Below are 26912 nucleotides of genomic sequence, written 5' to 3'. Positions count from 1 at the left end.
CCTCTTGTATATCAATGACCTTCTTCATTGACTGGAAATCCTATCCATAGTTTTGCCGATGATAGCACGTTGCATTCAACTTTCCATTTTGAGAAACCTTGTCCTGCTCAATCCTGCTTGTCCAGCTTCAACTTCTCGAAAATCTGCTATCAATTCCTTAAATGCCGATCTTCAGGTAATTCTCCAGTGGTGCAAAGACAACTTAGTTGATTTCAACCCTTCAAAAACTCAGTCTTGTCTTATATCTCGCAAAAAGGATTCTTCTGCTCCTACACTTATCTTTAGTGACACTCCGATTTCTAGGCAAAATGATATATCTCTTTTGGGGATTACCCTGACTTCTAATCTCTCTTGGCACAAGCACATTACAAATATTGCTTCCTCTGCATCTAAAAAACTTGGTTTTCTCTTTCGCTCTAGGCGTTACTTTTCTTCCAAACAGCTGCTCACTCTGAATAAATCGCAAATCCGCCCTGCCATGGAATATTGTTCCCACATCTGGGGTGGTGCCCCCAAAACTTCTCTCAGGCTTCTTGATTCCATTCAGAAGAGGGCAGTTAGGTTAATTAATGATTCATCTCTAATCCACTTGCTTTCTCATAGACGCACTGTTTCTGCTGCATGCCTCTTCTACAGATATTTCCATGGGCACTGTTCTTCTGAATTGGCTTCTATAATTCCCGCTCTCTCTTTCAAAACTGTCCGAACACGTGCTACCACCAGCCAACATCCATTTACCGTCCAACTTCAAACCCACAGAACCAACTTTTCATCTTCCTCATTTATTCATTCAACTGCCGTTTTCCGGAACAACCTTCCTTCATACATATTTCCTGAAAATTACAATCTACAGAAGTTCAGGTCCAGTGTCAACAAATATCTTCTTTCGTCTTCTCAACCTCCAACCCAAGCACGGTACTAAGTACTATAGGTTCTAATACCTCTCGTGTTTGGGGTTCACATATAAAAAAAAAATGTATTAGTAAATATAGGGTAACAGTTCTAAATAACTTTGTATACATTGTTATGAGTAATAAACTTATATTTATTTATTTATTTAAACTACATAAAACTCATATATATTGAAAGCTAAAAATTGTTCTTCAAACGTTCAAACAGCTGGGCTCAAATTATAAATGTGCATTAAATTCAAATGAACTTATGGTGTAGCAGAAAACATTCAACTTCTAAGATATGTTGATTTTATCTTTATAATGAAATATAGTTAAATAATCTTCTGTTGTTAAATACAGCAGCGGTAATTTTTGTTTGAATATCCTTATACAATTAATAGAGGTCTTTATATTAAAACTTTAAATATGGATTTGAATACCTTGTTGAAGCTTTGTTTTGTGTAACTAGCCAATCAACAAGCTCACTTCCTGCAACACATTTAGCATATGTCCTCAGTCTATGCCTATGGTTTTGAAAATCAGCACCAACAGAAGGATGTTGTATTTGGGCCCATAATTCTCTCAAGGCAACTCTGTCCTAAAAAAGAAAAAATGTTATGTTAAACAGAGTAACATTAGAAAACGTAATTTATTCCATGTATGTACTCAGTAAATAGTGAATCTCTGATTGCAATTAAGCGCTGTACTTTTAAATCTGTAATTGTTTGCTCTAAAAGATCTCATTTCAGTGTACTTAGTTTTGATAATGATTTTACAAGAAAGTGCACAAAATGTTTCCTAAATAATTCATTTATATATTGTTATAGACATGAATTTTCATGCTCAGATTCTTAAAAACAATTCTTATTTTACACGGTCAATATATCCTTCATTTTGACAAACAAGTTGTTGATGTCACATGCCAATAATTGTAATGATGTGATAACACATCAATTTTGTGACATAACTGAACAAACACAAGTCCACGAGAATAGCAGATTTCCAGTCAGAACTGGACTGAGCAGCAACCAAAAAATATCTACAGTGTGACATTCATGCTCAGATTCTTAAAAACAATTCTTATTTTACATGGTCAAGATATCCTTCGTTTTGACAAACAAGTTGTTGATATCACATGCCAATAATTGTAATGATGTGATAACACATCAATTTTGTGACATAACTGAACAAACACAAGTCCACGAGAATAGCAGATTTCAAGTCAGAACTGGACTGAGCAGCAACCAAAAAATATCTACAGTGTGACATTCAGAATAACAGCATGACAATATGCGAGGGTCTAAAACAGTATGCAAAAAAATCAAATGACATTAGCTGTAATGGTGTAGCATTGTCCTACAAACTACTGGGTGTCCAAGGGAAGTCGAATTACTATTAGCTGTGATAAAGTCATTCTAAAACATGCACATACCACTGTGCATATTAAAGGGTCAATTAAAGCATGCCTTGACAGGGCTATCCAATACACTCATAATAACGGCAATGGAATACACCAATCATCTATAACTGAAACTTTATTAAAATAATAATAAAATAAGAGAGGTAAAATTTTGTTGTAAAAAAAAAATACACTGACAACTGTAGAGTTAAAAGCAATAAAATTAAAAAATATAAAATTAAAATATACAAAATTAAAAGCAATAATTTCAAAGGCGACCACCTCCATTATCAACAGTAAAACTTAACTGTCACGGCACATCCTTAAATAACATCAGCAGGATCACGGCTCACAGCACATGTTACTGTAGGAGCATGGGCATTATCCTCTACACATACATGGAGACTATAAATGGCTTGAGAGCGTGCCAGGCGGAACCGTTCATCCCATCCCCTATCTCTATTGATGGTATTATGTTCCAAAGAACAAATCTGCAAGCACTCAAGCCTTTCCAATTCCAATACCTATGCGAATGAATGACCAACGATGATAGCATCACCTGGAGAAATTTGGTGGTTCTCTTCCCAGAAGTGTTCAGCCACAGCAGATTTCTCATAGTCTGCAGTCTTTATTGTACTAATATGTCACTACAGTCACTCACTTGCCCTCTGTTGCCACTTTGCTCATGAATCTGATGGTGGGAGGGATAACAGTAACAGTATCAGTATTTGCCATATAGTACAGAGAAGCCACAGGCTTTTGCTGCACTGGCAAAAAAAAAAAAAGAAAAAAAAAGCAAGTAGATAAGAAAGTACAAATTATATGCTTCCCTCCTCACACAGGTAACTATTCAGTTGATCTTTGAATTTATTCATACTGTCGGCCTCAACTACCTGCAAGGACAACTTGTTCAACAATTAATGACTCACTGGCTGAAAGAAAACTTCCTGCAATCTAATCTAAACCTCAACCCCAGTAATTTGAATTGATGACCCGTAGTCTTGGGTTATAAATAGAATGGTTCTGGGTCACTGGAATTCTTTATAATAGTGTATAGTGTGTTTAAGGTCTAACGGCACCAGGGGTTCCCCCATCGCGTAGTTTACATTGCCGTGTGATACAGTACACTGTACAGGCCACAGATTTACAAGTGTATGGATATTGTGGTGTGTAGTGTCGTGTACCATTGTTCTTCTGGCCATTTAGCCGCTGAGACCCTGGTGGGTCCCAACGTTGCCTACACTAAGTCCCGTGGAGGCAGACCAGGTGCACCAGTAATTTGTTTTACTCTAGCAGGCCCTGCCATCTAATTTCCTGAGATTTCAGTGGCTAGTGCCTAAAAAAAAAAAAAAAAAATTGGGGAGATAACACTAGAATTGGAAAAGCCTGGTGAACACAGTTTAATTTTGTCAAATTTAAATTTGAATGTGTAGCACGTGCACTAGTGTACAGACAAGAGTAGGGGAGAGAGACTGAAGGCTGGGGGGGAAAGTCAGAAGTATGGAGACGAAAGAGAAGATGACTCCAATGATTTCCAGTGGGGCATGCCCATGCCCCACCAGGAGAAAGTGGTGGGGTGGAAGGGAAGGAAGGAGACAACAGATCATCCCCTCCCCCACCAGGATAGGGTAAGAAAGTGGGTAAGGCTAGGTGCCCTACCCAGATCGCCAACTGGCGAGGTGACAGCTTAGCTGCATTCAAAGTTTTGATTTTCACAAGGTGTCCAGCCAGGGCTGTCAACTGACAAGGTGGCAGAATAGCTGTGGTCTGATTAGAGAGTCAGTTTCGGTGTGTGTCTTGTCTTATCGTGATAAGAGAAAGATGAGACATCAGTTTTGGCTTCAACCAGCACAGTTAGTTACATGTAGTTTTGGTCCTGATGGGAGAGTGTCTAGTGTAGTATTTGTTACATCGAATCTTTGTAGAGGAAGCGAAGAGTCTGTTCAGTTTTGTGATCAGATTTTTTTTTTTTTTTTCCGGTAACAGGATAGTGGTTGCTTCTTATTCAGTTTTGCCAGTGTTGCTGTTCAGGCTGAGGTTCAGTGCAGGGCTCGTAGTGATGAGGTTGTTCTGGTCATGCTAAGTGGTTGCCAAGTTTCTTGGTTGCGGTAGGGTTCTACGCCTTGTGAACAAGTCTTACGCAAACTTTGTGAATGGTTTGCAGTTCTGTTCGTCATCAAGTAGGCAGTGTTCCTGGTTCCTGGGATTGTACTGGAGCTGAGTGATGAGATGGGTTTGGAGATTTTCATACAGATAACTTCTTGTTGTTTGTTATTTGGTTTTTAGGCACATTAGCAACTAAGGCCATATTGCTCCAGGGATATGCGGTGGTCATTCCCTTACAAGTGGTCCCAGGTTTTTTGGGAGCCACATGCACATAGGGGGTTGTTTTCGATGCCTAGCATGGTGAGTTTGCTGCAGATGGTGGCATGTCCAGTTAAAAGATAGGTAGTTTGTAGTCCTGGTGAAAACCAGGTCAGGTTTGATTGGGAAATACTCTGTCAATGCCCGGTATAAATTGTCGAGTTATTTCTCCTTTGGTGGAGGTTGTCCACCTCTCCTGCCAAATTTGTTGTAGGTAGGTCAGAAGTCTTCTTTTCTCGCTGGGTCTGTTGCTTAATGGATCTGTTGTATGGTCAGTATAGGTAGTGGGTTTGTCCCTACTGAGTTAGTAGAGCATTCCAACACACGTGACCTCCAGGTCAAGGGGTAGCACCCTTGCCAGTACCTGCAGTGCGTGTGTGCATGCAAGCTAACCGTGTTACACGCCCTGGTCATATTAAGAAGAATTTTGGCCTGTGAATGGACTCTAATTTTCTCTTATTGACTGCGGTGGAGGCCTTGTGAAACCACACGCCAGAGGTGTAAGTGATTGCGGGAATGAATACGGCTTTATAAAAGAGAGCCAGTGAGCGTTTTTTCAACCCACAGTCTCGGTAGGTCACCCTGGCCACCATTGCTGTGTAGGTCCTGATCTTTCTTTGTATATAGTTCAGGTGAGGGAGGAAGGATAGGTTCTTATCTATTATTATTCCTAGATGCTTTAATTCAGTGACAAGTTTGTTTGTTTGTTGTTTGGTTTTTAGGAGCATTAGCAACTAAGGCCATATTGCTCCGGGAATATGCTGTGATCATTCCCTGACCTTTCCGCATCATTCCGTATTTGGTGGTGACAGGCTCGAACCCCGGTCTAATCAAGAAGCGTGTGCTACGCACTATTGCTCCTTCCCACCTGGCTACGGAGGCGCCTCAGTGACAAGTTTGACTTTATCCATGGCATTACCATGGATCTTGATCTGTGGTGGTCTTGTTGGCACCAGGGAGCCTTTTAGCAAGATGGACTGAGATTTTGTGGGTGATATTGTGAGGTGGTGGAGTCATATCCAGTCTATAACGGTGGTGAGGGCACGATTTGCATAGGTTTCAAGTTGAGCCCTTGAGCCAGCTGCCAATATTAGTGACAGATCATCTGTCACTAATATTGTGACTTTGAGTTAATTCGTTCCTAGTGGGCACTCGTAAAGTGAAAACTCGTAAAGCAGTAATTTATTTCCCATAGACATAATGTTAAAAATAGGGGTTACGTTATCAACAATGAAATTAGTTAGCTAATTAGTTTATGTTTAAACAATGACTGATTTATCCAAAGAAATGAAAACGTAGCCTGTGAAATCAAGCAAATTATAATAATAGAGATTATTTATGACTTACAAATGTTAAAGAATGTTTATTCTTCATCATCATCGACTAAATGCACACTTGTTGATCACTCATTATTGGCTCGGCACTCGTTGGTTTTTTGCACAAGGAGTCGTCTTCTTCAGAAATGCTTCAAGAGGCGTTTATGTCCAAGATAATCTTCTCTTTTCTTTATAAATTTCAATACCATGCATAAGCATTTTTTAACAGAATGCACAAATTGCAATTAACACGATTTGCGCTGAGTAACAAGTTTACAAAGCTTAAAAAAAAAAAGGAATGAAGAGAAGATTCTGAAAATTTATGTTTTTTTATACGATTGAAGATTTCAGTAAAAGGCAAACACATTTCACCATAATAAGGTAAAAACCCACAATTCCAGCTATCAGTATTTTCACAAATGCAATAACATTGAGTTTACTACCCGTTTATAATTGCTTACAGTAACAGAAAAGCCCAATAAACCAGAAAGTGCAAATTGTTTTTATTGTTTTATGGTCGTGACTTCCAGAAATGTGCTTTAGAAAAATATCACAAAGCCGTTCAAAATTGGTTCTTATAACATATGATAATGATGAAAGTGTAGTGTGTTTAATGATTTTAATTGGTAACTAATACAATTTACACTATAAAAACAACCTTTTACGGAGTTATATAGCAAAAATTTGAACTTCCGAGGGCGAATGAATTACAAAAAAACAATGTGTTATTGGGTTCATATTATGATATTTTCACGATACAATGGTAACGGATTAATATCATAAAGCACGGTACACTGTATAACCACACGTGTGGTTTGAAATGCGGTATTTATGAATGTTTAACATTCATTTTTTGCAATTAATGCTCATATTTTTGATTTTGTTGATACTTGATACTTTGAGAAAAAAAACTCGTAAACCCGTTAACTTGTAGAGCGAAAACTCATAAATCGAGAACTGCCTGTAGTTAAAAACACTGACCTTACAGGCACAAAGGTGGGTCACCTCTGCTCCACATTGGCAGTTTATGTCCATATCACCAGTGCTGTAGTAGTAGTAGTGGCATGTGATGCAAGAAAGAAGTGTATCAGCTTATGCAGCATCAGCCAAAAAAAAAAAAAAAAAATTCACCAACCATTCCCTCTAAATGTTTGTCCAGTTCCTCCTTAAATTTATTTAACCTATCAACTTCCACAACAGATGGAAGTTCGTTCCAGCAATTAACCACCGCTGGCTAAAGGCAAATTTCTGCACATCTATTCTACAAATAACATAAAACTGTGGGACAGTTTTATATTATTTCACTTTACTGCAGACCATATGAAGATATAAATCACACTATTGAATATCTACATGTAGTTACAGATTTGCTACCTAATGCTAACATTATTGTGTAATGATGTCAACTGCTGGTCAACCTTATGGTACAGCAGTGCGGAAGACAGAGCAGGTACACACATAATGGCCAGATACTTACTGAATACATAGTTACCTCCATATTTCAAATCGGCCAAATAACCTGCTAACTTTTAGCAGTACCATGTGGGAGAGTGACCTTGAAGTCATTCTTGCTACAAATTCAATAGCTTATAAAATTACAGACTGGTGTGTCTAGCCAGCCTGACCCACATCAGATCATAGGGCAATTACTTTCAAACTAAATAAACAGTTACAAACAGCCCAACAATCCGTGTTGGTTTTTTTTTTTTTTTGATTTGGTAGTTGTTGGCGCATCGGCTTCTGTGGCCATATTGCACCTCCCAAGGTTTTTGCAGTACTTTGATCCAAGCCCGAGGCGGGAATCGAACCCGCGACCTTTGGGTTGCCGGGCAGGTACTTTACCCACTCGGCTAGCCCGGTCGGCAATCCGTGTTGGATATCAAAGGATATAACATAAAGAAAGCAAATTGGGATATCTTCACAGAACTTACAACAGCTGAGCCTGTAAAAGCAGGAAAATCAGTGGTTTAAATCAAACAACAATTATAGCCCAGATGACCATGCACTGATTATGACAAATGTCTTAATAAAAACATCAATTTTTAACCCTAATTTGAAAAATTTTCCCCCTGAAAAAAACTAATCATTTTCATAATTTCTACTCAATTTACAAAATTGAAACTTCCAATATACATAAACAGAAATATATTCTTTGGTCCTTTAAATTGCAGCAAAAACTATTAATTCACTCGAATACAGCAAAAATGTACAATCACATATCATTTTATGTAATTCTGACCGCAAAAAACAGCGGCCTTTCACTTTATATAATGATTATATAATGCTTCACTGCATTCGTTTGAAATTCGTGCACCATCGCAGTGCCACTGACTAAAATGAATCAACACACACAGAGCCATAACTCACTGGTCAAGCTCATGTCATTAGTGTTACCAAGGTGATCCAAGAAGAAAATAAACATGTAAGCAACTTTCTTGGAAAACAAACAGTTGAGCATCATTACTTTCAAACAATATTTTGCATTATAGCTCTGTTACAATATTTTGCTTTATTGCTTTATGTAATTGTTGTACGAAAGAATTGCAACAAATTGTTTTTGAAAAACAAAACTATCATATTTCCTTTCTTCAATATGTATTGTATCTACTAACAAAAAAATCAAGGAAATTCATCTATTGGAAGCCACATTGGAAATGGAAAAAAAATTGTCGTAAAACTGATAACACACAATACTCATTTGATAAAAAAACCAAAAAAAAAACCACTTTTCTTTACTGTAATTGTTTTAGGGAACAATATTTTGCATTTTTACTTTCTAACAATACTTTGCTTTATTGCTTTACATAATTGTTGTAGCCAACAATATTGGTGTGCAGGATGTTTTCTAAATGTATATTTTATCTTCTAACGAAATTTCCAGAAAATATTTCTACTGATAGCTGCATTATAAACTTCAAAAACTGGTGCGCAAAAGAAGAAAAAAAGAATCGCAACAATTTGTTTTGAAAAAGAAAAAAGACCGCATTCCCTTCTTCAATATATATTGTATCTTTGTATCTACTCACTGAAAATCGAGGAAATTCATCTATCGGAAGCCACAATGGAAATGGGAAAAACTGATCACTACAATGTGCATTTGATAAAAAAAAGTTCGCTTTATTGTAATTGTTTTTAGAAGACTGTATCGGAACAGCAGTGGATGTATATTTGATCTTCTAATGAAATTAAGAAAATATTTCTATTCTGACTTTGAAAACTGATGTCGAAGGAACTTTGCATACATCTCACCTACTGTGCAAACAAAGAAAAAAATACGCTACGAGTAATGGATTGGGAAATTGTAAGTAATTGTTACTGAATACTTCAATATTTCCTTGATATGCATTTGATACCATTAAAAAATTAAGGGAAAAATTCTATTTTCATTATCACACACATATGCCAGAAAAATTCACCATAAAGTGCCATATGTTTGGATGTTTGAATTTCATTCTGAGCTGCAATTGTAATTTCACTTCTCTTGCACTGAAAGAGTAGCTGTTTACCAAATGAAGGGAAACAGGGTTCATTTTCCTGAAATTTCCAGTTCCCTTCATTCACTTGGGGGAAAAAACTCCTTAGGGGAAGGAGTTCAGCCTTTCTAGTCCAACCCTAGGGAAAGAGAGACAGAGAGAAAGAAATAAAAATACTCTTGTGGTTCAGGAGAAGACCAGGAGATTGTCAAAGGTACAGAGCTGTAACTTTCATCATAGATGCTGAAGTTCTAATAAGTCAGTTTCATTGAGGATGTGGCTGTTCTAATAAGTCTATATCTTTATTGCAGTCAGTTTCTCAACAGATGCTAAAGTTCTAAGTCAGCTTTATTCTAGGATGCCAAAGTTCTAATAAGTCAGATTTTAATCTGGTGCGAATTTGATAAAAAAAAAAAAAAAAACACTTTGCTTTACTGTAATTGTTTTAGAGAACAATATTTTGCATTATTGCCCTATTAAAATATTTTGCATTTTTACTTTCTAACAATATTTTGCATTATAGCTCTAAGTTAGCTTCATCCTAGGATGCTGAAGTTCTTATAAGTCCGATTTTGGTCTGGTGAGCATTTGATAAAGAAACACTTTGCTTTACTGTAATTGTTTTAGGGAACAATATTTTGCAATAATCCCCCAGGAAATATTAGCGAGTGAACTGCATTATAAATTTCAAACATTGTTGTATAGTTTGTCCTTGAATGCAAATGACTAAGGTTACTTTCTTTTGAGTGACCGCATGTTTTCACATTGTACAGATGTTTTATTGTGGATACTTCCTTCCAGTAAAATTATCAGTAGGAGTCCTTTATTGTACCTAAAGTAATTCGTTATGTTGGGGGAAACAGTTTTTTCTTCTAATTGATGTAGCACTTTCAAATTTTCCCAAAGTGGATTATCTGAACACAATGTAAATTAGAAGGACAGTAAAAGAGTTGATAATTGGTGCCATTGGTGGGCAGCATTCTGACAAACAAATTTTCAGTTTTTACTCCAGACCACCACATGATCAGAGGAGATCCCAAGATAGACAGAGACAGAGAATACAAGAAACAGCACCACATTTAGTAATCACCGGCTTGATTGTGTAAAATAATCTTCCCACAGTAAAACAAAAGAAGAGATAGGGAGTAAATCTATTTATTGCAGCTCAGAACAGCATATGACCGTGGATGGTGAATTTATTCGGCCTGTGTACAAAAACAGAATTTCTCCCTTTGTGATAACATCAAATGCATACCAAGGATATATTTTCTAACTACTTTTTGAACAGCCAGTTTTTTTTTTTTTTTTGGTAGTTGTTGGCGCATCAGCTTCTGTGGCCATAATGCACCTCCCAAGGTTTTGCAATACTTTGATCCAAGCCCAAGGTGGGATTCAAACCCGCGACCTTTGGGTTGCTAGGCAGGCACTTTACCCACCCGGCTAGCCCGGTCGGCGAACAGCCAGTTAGCCGTAATCCATTAGCTTTGTATCGTTTGAAAATATTGCAGGTTTGTGAACAATACACATTTCAAGAAACAATCTATTATTCATAGCAGATGATTGTTTTTTCTTCTTTTGCACACCAGTTTTCGAAATTTATAACGCGGCTATCAATAGAAATATTTTCTTTAAATTTCATTAGAAGATCAAATATACATCCAAGAAACTGCTGTTCCAATATTGTTCCCTAAAAACAATTACAATAGAGCAAACTTTTTTTTTATCAAATGCATACTGCAGTGTTATCAGTTTCTGTAGTTTCAAATAGATGAATTTTCTTGATATTCTGTTAGTAGCACCTACTAACATTGCACCAATAGACATTGAAGAAAGGAAACACGATCTTTTCACTTTTCAGAAACAATTGTTATTACTGTTTAGCTTTATTGTTTCTTACGGCAACTAACAGTAGCTGCCGTTTTTCTTTTGTTTGTTTTTTTCCTTCTCGATAAAGCTGTACGGAGAACTGATGCAATGCTGGAGTGAAGTGTTCTCAAGCCTCGCTCCATAAACAAAACTCCCCTCTGTAAACAGAGGTGCGTGCTCTCTCTAAAACAACAAACGAATCAAGTATCATGTTTCATAAGTCCTAGGCTAGTAAAAAGCTTAAAAAAATACACACTTGATGTCACATTTTTGTTTTGTTTGCGTGAAATTGAATAAAAATTTCTGAAAACTGAAGTAGGAAAATTGAAGAAAACAGTTCTGGCTCCAGCTATAGCGAGTTTCAACACTCTAGATAGAGTAAAAATTATAGAATTTATGTGTTGAACCCATTTGGGGTAGGTACGTACCTCAACAGATGCAAAAGACTCATATGAAAAAAAAAAAAAAAAAAACAATTGCTGCAAAAGATTTGTCACTCATATTAAAATATATCCTTTAGAATTAAAGTTAAAAACAAAACCTCAAGTACTGATGAATTATAAACAATTAGAGTAAAAATTCATAAGATTATGGTCACATTGCAATGACAAAAGTTAACTAAGCTATTGCTGATTAACTGTGAGAATAGGAAGACAAATAAGTAAAATGTTGCTAGTTTTAAAATGAATCTCTGAAATCTACTTCTTCTGAAAAAGTCCTAATGGAAGCTTCCACCCCCATAAAAGATCTTTGGAGATTCTTCTGCATTGTTACAATGCAGAACTCAACCCAAAAGTTAAAATATTCATTGGTCTGCCATATACCTTTTTACTCCAACTGTGTTCAAACTGTGGCACGTCCTCCCCACCCCACTATGAACCAGAATCAATGAATCTGTAGAATAGTCTATCATGAAACACCATCCCCATAAGCATATCAAAAAATTTCCTTTGATGACATCCATGACGATTCAATCTCTCAGGGCACCTCCGTAGCTAGGTGGGAAGGAGCAGCAGTGCATTACACAAGCTTCTTGATTTGACCAGGGTTCAAGCCTGTCACCACCAAATACGGAGGATGCGGAAAGGTCAGGGAATGACCACCGCATATTCCCAGAGCAAAATGGCCTTAGTTGCTAATGCTCCTAAAAACCAAAACAACAAAGAAACAAACAATCTCTCAGATTGACCTTGACACTAAATGTCACAAAATGATAGAGAATACACTCAAGCTTACCAAACTCAGTTGGTCAGCCAAAATTGACAAGCATGGCCTGCAGGACTAGTAGCAAGCAGGAGCTTATATATAAAAACATTTGGGATGTGCCAATACATGTTAAAAGGTGTCTGAAATGTAATAGTTTACAACTGAAGACCTCTAAAAGAATAAATTTCTGCAACTCCCACACTCTGGAACAATAAATAATAATAATAAAGACTTGTGCATTGAGAATCACAATAGCATAAATATTCTATACACAAGTGACTTGCAAAATATCACAGAATCAGGACATAAAAATAAAAAAAACTTGTATTTACATCATAGTTGTAAGATCAGTGACAGTGCAATTCAGGAAGCAGTGATTATTATATATACTGAATTGAACTAAATTCAGACTATCATACATATCTAAAATATTAGGTCAGTATACAAAATTTAAACTTTGAGCATTAAAAATTAAAGCACCTGAACAGCAACTCTCTTATCTGATGAAATTGTTCCAAGGGCAGAGAGACTGGGTGAGGAATAATCTCCTACATCAATTCTATTAGACCTACAGAAAATGAATTCAAGCAATTCAATTATCTATTCCATGATAATAAAAATATCTTATTCAGTATACCTAGTTTATAATATAGATATAAGCTACTAGGAAACCCAATCATCAAAACGATTAATTTTGAGTAGATATCAGTAAAGATATCTGCTCAGTGAAAAACCAACATGCTACTTATGTACATACCTGCATAGCAAGTTTGGTTTCCCAATAATAATTAAAAAACTACCTATTTCACCAACATATAACTTGTAAAGTATGAATAATTATGAATAATTATTATGAATAAAGTATGAATAATATTTCATAAGTAAACACACTGCACTTAGTAGCTTTTTCATAACTGAGATTAATATTTTAAATACACATTAAATAAATGTGTATTTAAATTAAATACATTTTAACAATACATTAAACTGACAAATTGTCTTGGAGGTCCTCTTCCTCCTTCCATGGTAAAATATATAATATCCAACAAAGAAAAATTAATTAATAATATTGCAGTACAAAGGCACAACATCTTCAACCTAAAAACACAGAGTACATAAGTATTTGCATGCACGGCACACGCAATGATCATGTGCATCATACCACCAGAGGGAATATTAATCAAAGCAATATAGCCCATAACACTATTAATGAGAACTATAGATTCTAGATAAAAGAACTTAATCTTAAATGTTTGTTTGTTTGTTGTTTGGTTTTTAGGAGCATTAGCAACTAAGGCCATATTGCTCCAGGGATATGCAAATGGTCATTTCCTGACCTTTCCGCATCCTCCATATTTGGTGGTCATGGGCTCGAACCTCGGTCCAATCAAGAAGCATGTGCTACACACTGCTGCTCCTGCCCACATAGCTATGGAGGCGCCAATCTTAAATGTAATGCAACAGTGAAAAAGGAAAAACTTTATAAAAGTCTTCCATATTCATCAAGACTATAGAAAAACATCACCAATAGAAACATTGTCAGAGTAATCATTTTGCCTTACTCCCCCCATGCATGGCTTACCCTATTCCAAAGTAGTCAAAACTATACTACAAGAAGATTACAGACCCACTCACAGCCTCTGTCAGACTTTACCAAAGGAATAACCAAGAAAATTCAGAGAACACTGAACAAACAGCAAAATAATTGCAGCAATAGATATAGACATACATGTATATCTCACAGTAATCAAAGGGCAAGCAATCTGAGCAGATTCCCACGTTATTACCCACCCCCAAAGAATTTGGCAATGTTGTCTGCAAAGTATGGGCTTTCTCCTGTAGACATTTCACAACTCAAGATAGTGGAACAACAGGCCAGAACTCTAGCTCCCCATATCACGTGACAGTAATTACAGGATTCCTTACATGCCTTTATTTCATCGTGCTGTTTTGTACTTTTAGGATGAAATTGTAGTGCATTTGCACTGAACTGTTATTAATGTTCAACTGTTAATATTACCAGTTTTATTAATGTTGTATTAATGTTCCACAGAAGTAAAAGGCAAAGATTTAACTGACCAGATATTTTGGCACAAAATATCTGGTCAGTTAAATGTGTTGCTAAAATATTACAAGAACATTAAAAAATTTAGATGTAGCTTATGTTTACTTATATTATTTATCCCTGCATTCACCATTTTCTTTCATCACGTGCGTTTTTAATAAAAGAAATGTGTCCAAGAATGATATACATTTGTGATAAAAAAAAAACCATAAATTAATAAAAAAACTTTTTATTAGATATGACCAAGCATAAGACAGATGTGATTTAAAGTGTCTTAATGCCTTAACAACACACAAAGTTGAAAAAATTTCAGTCTGAAATTACAAAATTCAAGAGTTTTCAAAAATGATCAAAAATTGCATGCGCACAATTTTTGGTCACTCATGAATTTTGTGTCAATAATCCACAGATATACAACTAATGAGGCATTTGATCTCTGTAGGTAGCAATATGGACATAACATCAATTCTTCATATGCTGAAAATGAAGAGCAACATGTTTCCCAATTGGATTTCGTGGTGTGGTTTCTGGAAGGTGAGATGTGACTGATCTTTTCCACTTGCTAACATGCTCTAATGGATTGAGGTCTAAGAAGTTTGCTGGCCATTCCATATGGACTGCACACTCTCCTTCTGAGGGTACTGGTTTACTTAGATGAGAATGCATTGCTGAAAAAAGACAAACACAAAGGATATCATCCTGATACCTTAGATACAGAAGTGAAAGTTCATACATAATATGTAATGCATCACTGAAAAAGGATAAATGCAGGAATTTGTGGAAATCTGTACAGATAGTAGCCATTAACGGTGATTCCTTCAAAAATATTAAATATGTCTAAACAGCACCACTAACACCAAACATGTACTTTTAAGCAATATTAGCAAAACAGAACATCGAAATTCATTTCCACTAGATGAAAATGCACTGATAACCTGGCTGAAGACTATCTTGACTCATCAATGAAGAGCAACATGACTCATTGTTCCTGGATCGATTTGACATACTACTGGCAATTTATAAGGGGGCTTTTCTGCATATCAGGGAAACAAGAGAACACAAACAGCTGGTCATACATAAAGACCCTTCTAGTAAAGTCCTCTATATTTAGATACAAGCTATCCTGTAGATCCAAGAAGTTCTAAAACAAGCTGCCATGCTGCAATGTCTCTACAATGCTGTGCAATTAAGGCTAGATAACAGTCATCTTAAGCAGATGTGACACGAGGACAAAGAGTTTATGTGTTTTGGAACTGCTCCACACTGCAGGTGACGTTCAGCCACTGGACAGTTCAGCTTAACTCTGTCCTACCTCCATTCTCTATATTGCTCTGCAATCCTCAAAGAATCACTTGAAGAATATCAATATGACATTTTCACAATGATGGCTATCAAAATCAATAGTGTAAACAATAAATACAAAATGGGTCCTGGAAACAGGCTTTGTTAATCCAGGTACCTGATTTCCATGTAATAATAGGTTGTGCACGACTTTGTTTACTGAATTAGATAGAGGTTGTTTTGTTTCATGAATATTTTATTCTATTTGTATTTGTTCCTTAGCTTTTGAGCACCAGTGTATAGAGTAATTCAAAAGTAGCTTTGCAACTCTGTAAGCTTACAGAGATGTGAAGTTATAATTTTGGTTAACACTACAAGTTGTGAAGCTTAAACTTTGTGTACATCAAACTTAGTAAAACATACCAAGCACTGAATAAAAGTCATGCTTCCGAAGTTTTTATTACTGACTATGACACTGCAGTGGAACTTTGGGCCAGGCAGCATGCTTCCCAATGAAAGTCAATGTCTTGCCACATTTGCTCTAACACAATGTATTATACGGTCAATTTGTTCTTACGTCCAAAAGACCAAATCTATTTATTACTTCTATTCAATCTATCTTCATCAATTCTAAATATGTTGACCTTTCAAACTACATTTGCTGTCTTCTTGATGCAACATAAGTCCAGACTTTGTCTTCAACATATCTAGGAGTAATGACTTCAGTATATGGATGTAAGGTAAGTTGGATTGTAAAGTTATGCTCAGATTTTCAAATGCTGGCATAACATTTAAAAGAAACAATCAATTCAAGCCTGAGGAGAGGAACATGAATAGACTTTTTCTGCATTAGTGATGATAACATGCCTAGAATTATTAGCTTGCTTAGCATGTTTAGGATTGTTTTTACCAGCAATTTGTGATTCATAAGTTTTGTCCCTTGGTGAGGTTGTTAATTTGCCTTCTTTCAAATCTTTTTTTTTTGGTTCATGAACTGAATTTGGACATGAGTCAATGTCACTACATAGTGACTGCTTGTTGTACTTACTCTTCTAAATTCAGTTTAAAATATATACTTGTAAAACGTTGCCACTGTTCCATCAGTCTAGTTAAACATTTATCCAAAGACAACCATGCTTAAAAATCTGTTTTTTATTTATTTTATTTTTTTTATTCAGTGGCATGCAATATTCTGACAGTGAGACCAAGGTGTTTGAGTTGGCAATTTTTTTTAATAGGAAAGATTACCACAATGTGATATGGATTAGAATCACTTTGATTACTGCCATCAGTAGTAACTGAAAATGGCACATTTTTCAGAACCATCACCACCTTTTCTTTCCCCCCCTCTGTGCAATTTCACTAACAGTGCCTGCTATTTTTATTGTTCTATAACTGTATTTTTTTGCTATGTCACAATTGGAGGGAAATCACTAATCATGCACATGCATGATTAACATAACTCAGAAGAAGATGATGTTCTATTATAAATTATATGAATAAGCATTTGTCACATATGACAATATCGTTATCATCATCACTGCAAAATCCTGAATTTATTTTTGCACTCCTTTTATGCACTGCATATTGTCTTTCTGCTTACTTGCTTGCAAGTGTTCGATTACATTGCATCTCCTGCCACTTGAAATTGAAAAATCGTACCTACATATAGTACACAAAGCAAATGTGTTACTATTATTTCCACAGTTTACGCATACAAGAGAGAGAAAACTTGAGTATATTTCTTCTGAATTTCATGCTGTATTTCTTTGACATCTAACTGAAGGGCATTGTTAATTAGCTTTGCACCGTACAAGTAAGATGAAGCAGTTATACGTTCCAATTTTGCAATACAGACCAGCACACCTAATGCCAATTCATTAATGAAAATTTGCAGAATTTTAAAAAAGCAAGCTCAGGAGCACATGTTTTGAGAACAAGTGGAGAATGCCATCAGTACCTGGCATTTCCTTGACATCAAAATTGTTAAAAATTCTGACATCTTTTTATTGAAGATAACAGAAAGCATTGAGTAGAGTATGTATACTCCATTCAATGCTTTCTGGGAATGGCAGGAGGCAATTTACCACTGTCATCAATACAAGAGTTAGATAAAAAGTATAGTGTTGAAAACTGATAAAAACTATCTGTTTTTAACAGAGGTGGGACTTTAGATGGGTAAAAGCCAATAGCTTTAGCAAGAAACCTGAACATTCAACTACCATTTGGACACAAAGCAAGTTTTCTACTCTTAGCTTGTTCAAAATCTAGTTTTGATTAATAACTGCTTTACAATTGTTCCGAACTTTAGAGTAGACAGAGAATGCAGCTGGAGATATGGATACGAGCCAACTGCGATATACAACATTTTTACAGCCTTAGTAGATTTATTGGAAAACCAAGGTTTAGGAAAAACAACATTTTAAGGTGGAGTATGGAAAAAAGGATTTCATCCAGACATTACTTGAGAAGAAAAAGTTGGATTGATACCAAATTTTCAGCATACATTGGGAAGAATTTAGGATTTGATTCCACAGATGTTTCCACACACAAACTTTGCTACTAACTTTGAACAAAAGCTCTCATCCTTTTCAAAAATTTCAGGAATCATTTAGAAGATTCTGCTACACGTGTGGACCAAATTTCCTGCTGATATGTTAGCTTCCTTTTGCTGTGTACACCTGTTCCACCCTGCAGAAAGGACTGCTATACATATCCATCCTCACTATAGCTAAGGAAAGACTTTAGGATTCGATTCCACAGCCAAGACCCCACTCAAGTTCCCTCCATATAAATTTTATATAATCCCAAACAAAAGCTCCTATCTTTTCAAAATAATATTCTGCTGCACTTGAGGGCAAAATTTTCTAAAGGGAAGGTTTTCAATCAATTGCATAGCCATTCTCCCACCACCCAAGTGACCTGCCTATGCAAACTTTGCTATAAATCTTGAACAAAAGTTCCTATCCTTTTCAAAATTTCAGGATTCATCTGAATATTCTGCTGCACTTGTGGACTAATATTTTCTGCTGATATATTAGCTTTCTTTTCCTATGCACTCGTTCTGCTCTCACATAAAGAAAGAAAGGCTACACACATCCCTCAGGAGTTTTAAATCCCTGAGGTATGCTGTTTTATAAACTATACATAATGCTTGAGCTCAAGTAGCTGCACATATCTGAACAGACTTCTGTCTCCCCTTTTGTTCATTAAATTAATTTATAACTTTACTCACATTTTAATTGTATCTCTCAACACATCATTTCATTCTTTCACTTCATTATTAAATTAAATATATCAGTTTAAAGTCAGTGGGGAAAAAATAATTATATAATTATCATTATAATATAGAACTATTATCTAAAATGTTATTTCATTTTGTGCATTTTATGCTCATCACTATAACTCTAGATGTTATTTGCTATCATATTTTGTTGGGGCAACCTGAATGTGCTTTGAAAATAAACAATTTAGTTAATGTATGCAGTGCATTATATTTCAGAAGCATTTGATTTTTTTTTTCTTAAATTGATTTTTTTCTTTTTCTACGATTAACAGAAGTGAGAAGTAAATATAGTTATTTTCTTATCAATTAATTACTAAGATCACAACTTTATTAAACACTCAATAAAACTCTATAGCTTTATATTCTTAAACTTATTCATTCAGTTTAATTACAACTATAATATATATTGCTCTTCTTCCATACACATTTTTTAAGTCTCTTTACTTTTTTTTATATGTGTCTCTTCACAAGCAACACCATGTTCTCAAGTCATATACAACAATACGCATTTTAATTGTATCTCTCATCACATCATTTCACTCTTCTCACTTTATTATTAAATTAAATATATCACTTTAAAGTCTGTGGGAAAAATAATTATATAATTATTATAATATAGGGATATTATCTAAAAGGCTATTTCATTTGGTGCATGCTTATGCTCATCACTATAATTCTAGATGTCATTTGTTATCATATTTTGTTCATGTGTTATGTTAAGTAACTATGTTACTTAACATAACACATGAACTGCATGGACTTGTCTAAAGCTAACAACACTGATCAAAATTACATTTAATCTATGAATTTATTTTTTACATACACTTTGTATGAAAAAATAAAATAAAATAATAATTGACAGATTTCATTTTTTTTTCTTTACTTTCCTTTTTTTTTTTTTTTAATAAAACTGGAATGGCTTGACAAATATTTTTAAAAGGCCCAAATATAAAATTTCATGAAAATCCATCTGTTGGGAGTCAAGTTTCTACATGCAAATGGGTGGGCAGGAAAATGGACAGGGTGCAGACAATAGGTGTATATGCATACACACCTATTTGTCTATATATATATGTGCCTACACATGCCTAAAAATATTGTATTCCTGAATTCCAAAGCTCATCTTATAATAGCAAAACTATAAAAATACCTTTTCAAAAGATTAATAGGCTAAAATTGTATTATCTTTTTAAAAGAAAAAAAAAACAATTATATTGCCTGAAATTAACAATTTAGTTCGCATTCTAAAACATCAGAATGGAAGAGATTTGTGGAAATTATTTTTTGTATCTTACTTTGCTTTTGCTAGTTCTTCCTCTCTGAATCCCATCACAGAGCTTTTTCGGCGTATATTATTCCTGGCAGAGAGATCTGGAGTGAGTCTATTACTTTCTGCCTGTTCTGCCAAAGTAGCCAATTTCTGCTGTAGATCTTCCTGCATCAACTGCACATCACTTGATATCTCTGAATTCGGATCCATTGTCTGAATATAAGACAGTACTACTTTGCAGCAATAAGCACATACCCTCAAATCCTCTGAAATAAAACTTTTTTACTTAATTTTGATTTACATATTTTACTGCATACTAGAATTTCACATTTAACACTTGGCAAATAATCATTTTAACCCTTTCACAAGTGAGCTTCTAAAATGTGTGCGTGCTTGTTAGCAAATTTTCAATAGCAATGTGGAGTGAGTTTTTCATGGAATTTAAGTTTCATGTACATAAATGCATAATTTTATACATAAATGCTATTAAATATTAACATATTAGAAAGAGCTTATATAAATATTTTCCAATCAATATGCAAAAAAAAGCATCTACATCAATATAGGTCAACAATGATAAAGTACAGCTCCAAATACAAAGTGTCTCACAAGGAGAAAGAATCTCCTGAAAACTATTTTCTGCCTATTTAGAACAAATTTTTTGCAAGCTAAATTGGGATAATAAAGGACTCAAGATAAATGGGGATTACCTAAATCACTTACTATTTGCAGATGATATCATTCTCTTTCCAAGTAATCCAGAAGAATTGCAGCAAAAAAAAAAAATGAAGAACTGCAGCATGAAAGCAAGCAAGAAGTTTGGTTTGAAGACGAATATCAAGAAAACACAAGTTATAAGCATTCGCATTACCATTAGTAGAGGCATATGATGCAAGAGAGCAAGCTTATACAGCATCACCCAAAAAAAAAAAAAAAAAAAAAATCACTTCACATATCCATTCACTCTAAATGTTTATAGTTTTTCCTTGAATTAATTTAAGCTATCAACAATAGATGGAACTTTGTTGCAGCAATCAACTGCCTGCTGGCTAAAGGCAAATTTCCCCACATCTATCATAAAACTGTCTTTCCACAATTTGAATTTATGCCCCCTCAGGTTCATAATCTGAGCAAGAGGAAGAATCCCATCAGCACTGAGCCTGCCAACCCATTCAAGGCCTTATACCCCTCAATCAGATCATCTCGTAGGTGACTAGTCTGCAGACACTGCATTTTGCAGAAAGTAAGCCTTTACTGGTAAGAGGACCCCTCCATTCCCCTTACAAATCTTGTTGCCCTCTGCAACTCTACATTCTTCCTAAATAATATCGGTGTAAATACACCATAGTTTACCCATAAATTTAACTACATACGTACGTAGTGTAATGACATCATTTAGATTTTTCTCATATTGTGGCTACCTTCACAACGAGATACCAGATATAGCACTACAAATAAATAATGCTTCTCTAGTAGAGGAGACTACTGTTATTTATTCTCAGTGGGCACCACCACCCAGATGTGTTTCAGAGCTTGTTAGCTCACTCATCAGTGGGCAGGCAGGTACCCTGGTAATGCAGACATGCCATCACAGTTGCAAAGTTAATTCCACAATATGAGAGATGCCAAATGGTGAAGATAATGATATATTTTGAAGACTAAATGTTACGTAAACCACACGTCCACACACATTTCTGGCATTTACAGAGTATTGTTCTCCTCACAAAAGTAATAAAGGTGCAGTTGTCAGAAACCACTGGTGGTACTTCACCACAAACACTATGTACAAGCTTCGTACTGACAAACACTACCTGTGCGTGCCCACTGAGAATAAATAACAGTAGTCCCCTCTACTAGAGAAGTGTTATTTACAGTGAAACTTCCCTTTAACGGACAGCCATGGGGAACGAGAATGTGTCCATTAGAGAGAAGTGTCCGCTAACAATACATTTGAGGGAGAAAGAAAAATCGTTAAACGTTTAATGTAAAATTAAATTAAATTAAAATATATACAGATTTTGAACAATATTTTTGTAAATAATATACAATTACATACACAAGAGATAATTAAATTAAATTATATACAGATTTTGCACAATATTTTTGTAAATAATATACATACAATTGTGCTATGCATATTATGACTTTATCTTAAGAAAAATACATACAGTAATCACTTATTTTCTTCTGCACCTTCTTCCAGCTGATAATTTTGTTTTCAACATTTGTTTGGAGTGAAGAAATCATCGAAAGTCCTTCAGTATCTTCTTCGGCGGCAAAAAACATTTTTAAACGATTGATTTGTATGAGCGCTTCTTCTATTTTCATCGGTGGTTCGTCGTTAATATGTTCTTCGACAGAATGACCTCCTTCCATTTCTTCATCCTCATGAGGAACTTCTTGAAAAACATCAATGATAATGTCGTTGATATCTAGAGCACCATCTTCTGTAGTGAGGTTCGAGTCTATATCTTTGTAGCCAGGGTCACTTGTAGCGGAAGTATCATACATTATCAATAGATGTTGAAGTTCTTGTTCTTCTTGGTGCTCCACATTGCTGTTCACAACTTCAATTTTTGCGTTTGAGAAGCCAGACTTTACAAAACAGTTCATGACAGTTTGTTTTATAATTGCGTTTACTGAAGAGGAAATCACTGAATCGTATCTAGGATGCTGAGTTTCTTTGCAAGGTCACTCGCACATGTTACATCGTTCATGTTTGCAATGAGATGTCTTAAAACACGTTTTCTGTAGTGAAGTTTAAAATTTTTTATTATCCCTTGATCCAAGGGCTGACACTCTGCAGATGTGTTTGGTGGCAGAAAAACGATTTGAATGATACAATTCAATGTGCGGGTGAGATGCAGCATTATCCATGAAAAGAATAATTTTTCTGTTTTGACGAATCATGTTTTGGTTAAAGTGACTTGTCCATTCCCTCATGATATCTTGTGTCATCCACGCTTTTTTATTAGACTTCCAGTCAACATTCAAAAGATTCAACTTTATGCCCTTGAAACAACGAGGATTTTGTGGTTTTCCTATAACAAGAGGTTGTTCAAAGTCTCCCAGCATATTTGTACACAATAGTACAATCAAGTGTTCCTTAGAAATTTTTCCGCCCTGGCACTTTTCATTTTTTAGACTCATTGTTTTTTCAGGAAGAGCTTTAAAAAACAACCCTGTTTCATCACAGTTGTAAATATCCTTAGCTTCAAAATCACGACATAAATCTTCCAATTTGACGGTCCACTCTGTTACAACCCCAGTATCAACAGATCCACCTTCACCATTTAAATTTTCCAAGAAATTTTATGCCGAGTTTTGAACTTGTCTAGCCATCCCACAGAAGCTTTGAACTCATTTACTCCCATAGATTTCGCAACCTCCAAAGCCTTTTCCCTAATAATAGGCCCATTAATGGGAATTTTTTTAGCACATGCGCGACAAGACCACTCATACGTAACATTGTCAATTTGAAGTCCAACAGTTTTCGGGAATGATTTTTGAACCTGATCATTTACATGTTGCCAAAATTGTCTGAGCAGTTCATTTTTTTTTTTTAGGATGTCGCTTACCTGCGTCTTCCTGATTTTGAATTTTGCAGTGAGATTGTGAACACTATTTTTTTGCCGATCATACACATTAATGAGTTCGACTTTATCTTTTAAAATTAAATGTTTACGAGAAGACATTGTGCACTTCACACAACACTGAACAAAACTGAAAACTGAAACTCAAAAGACCGACAAAATTCGCCCCCCCTGCACACACCGAATTCATCAGAAGTTTTACACGTGCCTTAAAATTCTTGAAAAAGGGTTTAGAACCGCGACATAAATCTTGATCAAATTCAGAGAATCGGAAATAGAAAATAAACACATGATTGAGGCAATAGATGGAAGAAACGTTCCTAGAAAAAAGGGGCATTAGCTCGCCCGCCGTCCGTTATGGGGAGATCAAATTAAGTGCTAATCTAAACGAAACAGTGCAGACTGCCTGTCCGCATCCGTTACAGAGAATGTCCGCTAGACAGAAGCTGAAAACACATTAAAACCAATGGAGGAGAGTTGGAGAATTTGAAAATGTCCATTGTAGAGAGATGTCCGTTAAAGAGAGGTGTCCGTTAGGAGAAGTTTCACTGTATTTGAAGTAGTGCAATACCTGGTATCTTGTTCTGAAGGTAGCCACAATATGAGAAAAATCTAAACAGTGCCGTTCCACTACGTGTGTAGTTAAATTTATGGGTAAACTATGGTGTGTTTACACCAATATTATATAGTTAATCTCAACCCATAACATATTATGCCTTGAGCATTTAGTCTTCAAAAAAATCCTTCCTAATATAAGGCCTCTAGACCTGTACCCAGTAATCAAGGCATGGCCTAACCATTGCCTTATACAAAGGGATAATCCCCTCCTTATGCTTACTAGCAAAATTCCCGTATATCATTGACAATATTCCATGACCTGCTCTGACAGCCTGTCTGCACTGCTCAGAAAATTTCATATCTGACAGCAAAATTATCACCAGGTCTTTTTCATTCTCCACTGTCTGAGTGTAGTACCACACAGTTGGTACATTACTCTGGGGTTACTGCTACCCATATGCAGTACTTTGCATTTGTCAATGTTAAACATCAGTTGCCACTTCTCAGCTGATCTGTCCAACTTTTCTAGACCCTCTTGCAGTAGCATACTGTCGTTAACAACCATGCCCACCTTGGTATAATCTGCAAAACTTGGACATTAAGCCTGATATGACTTCATCAATATCATTGATAAATATACAAAACAACAATGGGCCCAACACCGAACCCAGGTGACTCCACTAATAACATTAGTCCACAAAAAGTAGTGTCCACTGATTACCACTCTCTGTGGTAATCAGTGGACCACCCTTTATCCATTGTAGCAACTTGTCCTTAATGTCATATTGCTCCAATTCGTACACTAATCTTCCATGTGCAACAGTATCAAAAGCTTTCCTGAAATCCAAGTATATGATATCAAAATTATTTTATTCATCCAGTTCCTTTGTAACCACATCATAATATCCAATCAAATTGGTCAGACAAGACTTCCAACAAACCCATGCTGTATCTGAATTATTACTGCAGTTCTGTCTAGATGATCCTGCAATGTTTCTTTAACCAGTGACTCCATTATTTTCCCCAGAACAGAAGTTAAACAAATCTGTAATTACTTGTGTTACCTTTTGATACCCCTTTGTGAATTGGGGATACATTTGCATATCTCCAGTCAGTGGGGACCTTCCCTGAGTCCAAGGATGCTCTCATAATTATGGCTAAGGGTTTGCTTACTTCCTTTGCACCTTCTTTAATATAACTGGATAGATCCCATCGACCCCAGATGCCTTGCTTATGTTTAACTTCAACAATTTCTCCTCCACTTTGCTCTCAGTTATTACAAACTCACTAAGCTCCCTGTCAGAGTTTAATAAGCTTCTGTCCTCCACTTCCTACAGAATTTCTCATATTCTATACTTCAACAAATTTACCAGACCACAGAAAATCATGGCTGATGGGTAAGAACTAGGAGAAATGGAAAGGTTATGTTTAGGTATGTTTACCTTGGACAAGAAATTTCAACAGATGGAAACATTATGGTGGAAATTGAATAGTGCATAAAAGTGGAATGGCAAGCATTTGAAAAGCTTAATATTGTCTTTAAGACAAACTTGCCACTCAGTTTCGAATGAAAAGTTTTTGATCAATGTATCCTTCCTCTTGTAACATATAGTTGTGAAGCAAGACATTGAATGCCAAAGTTTTACAAAGACTGAGGGTCACACAGAGAAGTATGGAGTACTGAATTTTGAACATAACCGAAAAAGACCAAAAAACATGTGCAAGGATTCACCACTGAAAGAATAAAGTGCTTAAAATGAAATTGGGCAGGTCATATATCAAGAAGAACTGACGATAGATGGAACAAAAACGAATTTCGGAATGGATACCGCTTGACTTTAAACACCACAGAAAAAGTCAAAGATGAGGTGGATCGATGAAATTGTGAAATTTGCTGGTGTATATTGTTGTTGTGGAGTTTTCTGGCACAAGAGACAACTTAGGCCATATTGCGCCTCCCAACTCACTTGACTTTACATATAAGAACTTGCAGCAGTTAGAAATGGCTATACATTTGAATTTGTTTTAAGCTGGTGTATAACAGCAAATATTATATACTCTCATGTTGTTTTGATTGTGCAACACTAGGAGTAAACTTATTGTCAAAAATTAAATCAGAAGGGGGGGGAACTCTTCATTACTTTGTTTTTGATTCAATAATATATTCTACATCATTTTTATGCATCACTTTATTCAATTTTACCAACTTCTGAATTGGGATTTCAGCGAACTTTTTAAATTTAGTCTTTTGTAAGCCCAAACTGAACAAATGACATTAACATGGGTAACACAATGCAATATCCTACTTAAATTTTCAAATCTTTTTTAGTGCTGCAATCTAT

General features: G+C 35.6%; 1 protein-coding gene across 1 annotated transcript in view; it reads right to left on the bottom strand.

Moving 5' to 3' along the window:
• fab1 (1-phosphatidylinositol 3-phosphate 5-kinase fab1) overlaps window positions 1-26912 on the bottom strand; it is an 809612-nt gene that overhangs the window by 718920 nt on the left and 63780 nt on the right. The window contains exons 5-7 of the mRNA XM_090380831.1: window positions 20445-20685; window positions 12998-13085; window positions 1334-1491 (exon numbers count right to left, since the gene is read on the bottom strand). Coding sequence (XP_090236957.1) covers window positions 1334-1491; window positions 12998-13085; window positions 20445-20685 — 487 coding nt within the window. The remainder of the gene's footprint in view (window positions 1-1333; window positions 1492-12997; window positions 13086-20444; window positions 20686-26912) is intronic.

This window comes from Mastigoproctus giganteus, chromosome 9 (genome assembly GCF_048544385.1).
Source record: "Mastigoproctus giganteus isolate SK-2022 chromosome 9, ASM4854438v1, whole genome shotgun sequence".
In the NCBI taxonomy this organism is placed as follows: domain Eukaryota; kingdom Metazoa; phylum Arthropoda; class Arachnida; order Uropygi; family Thelyphonidae; genus Mastigoproctus; species Mastigoproctus giganteus.
This window is presented reverse-complemented; position numbering and strand designations above follow the sequence as displayed.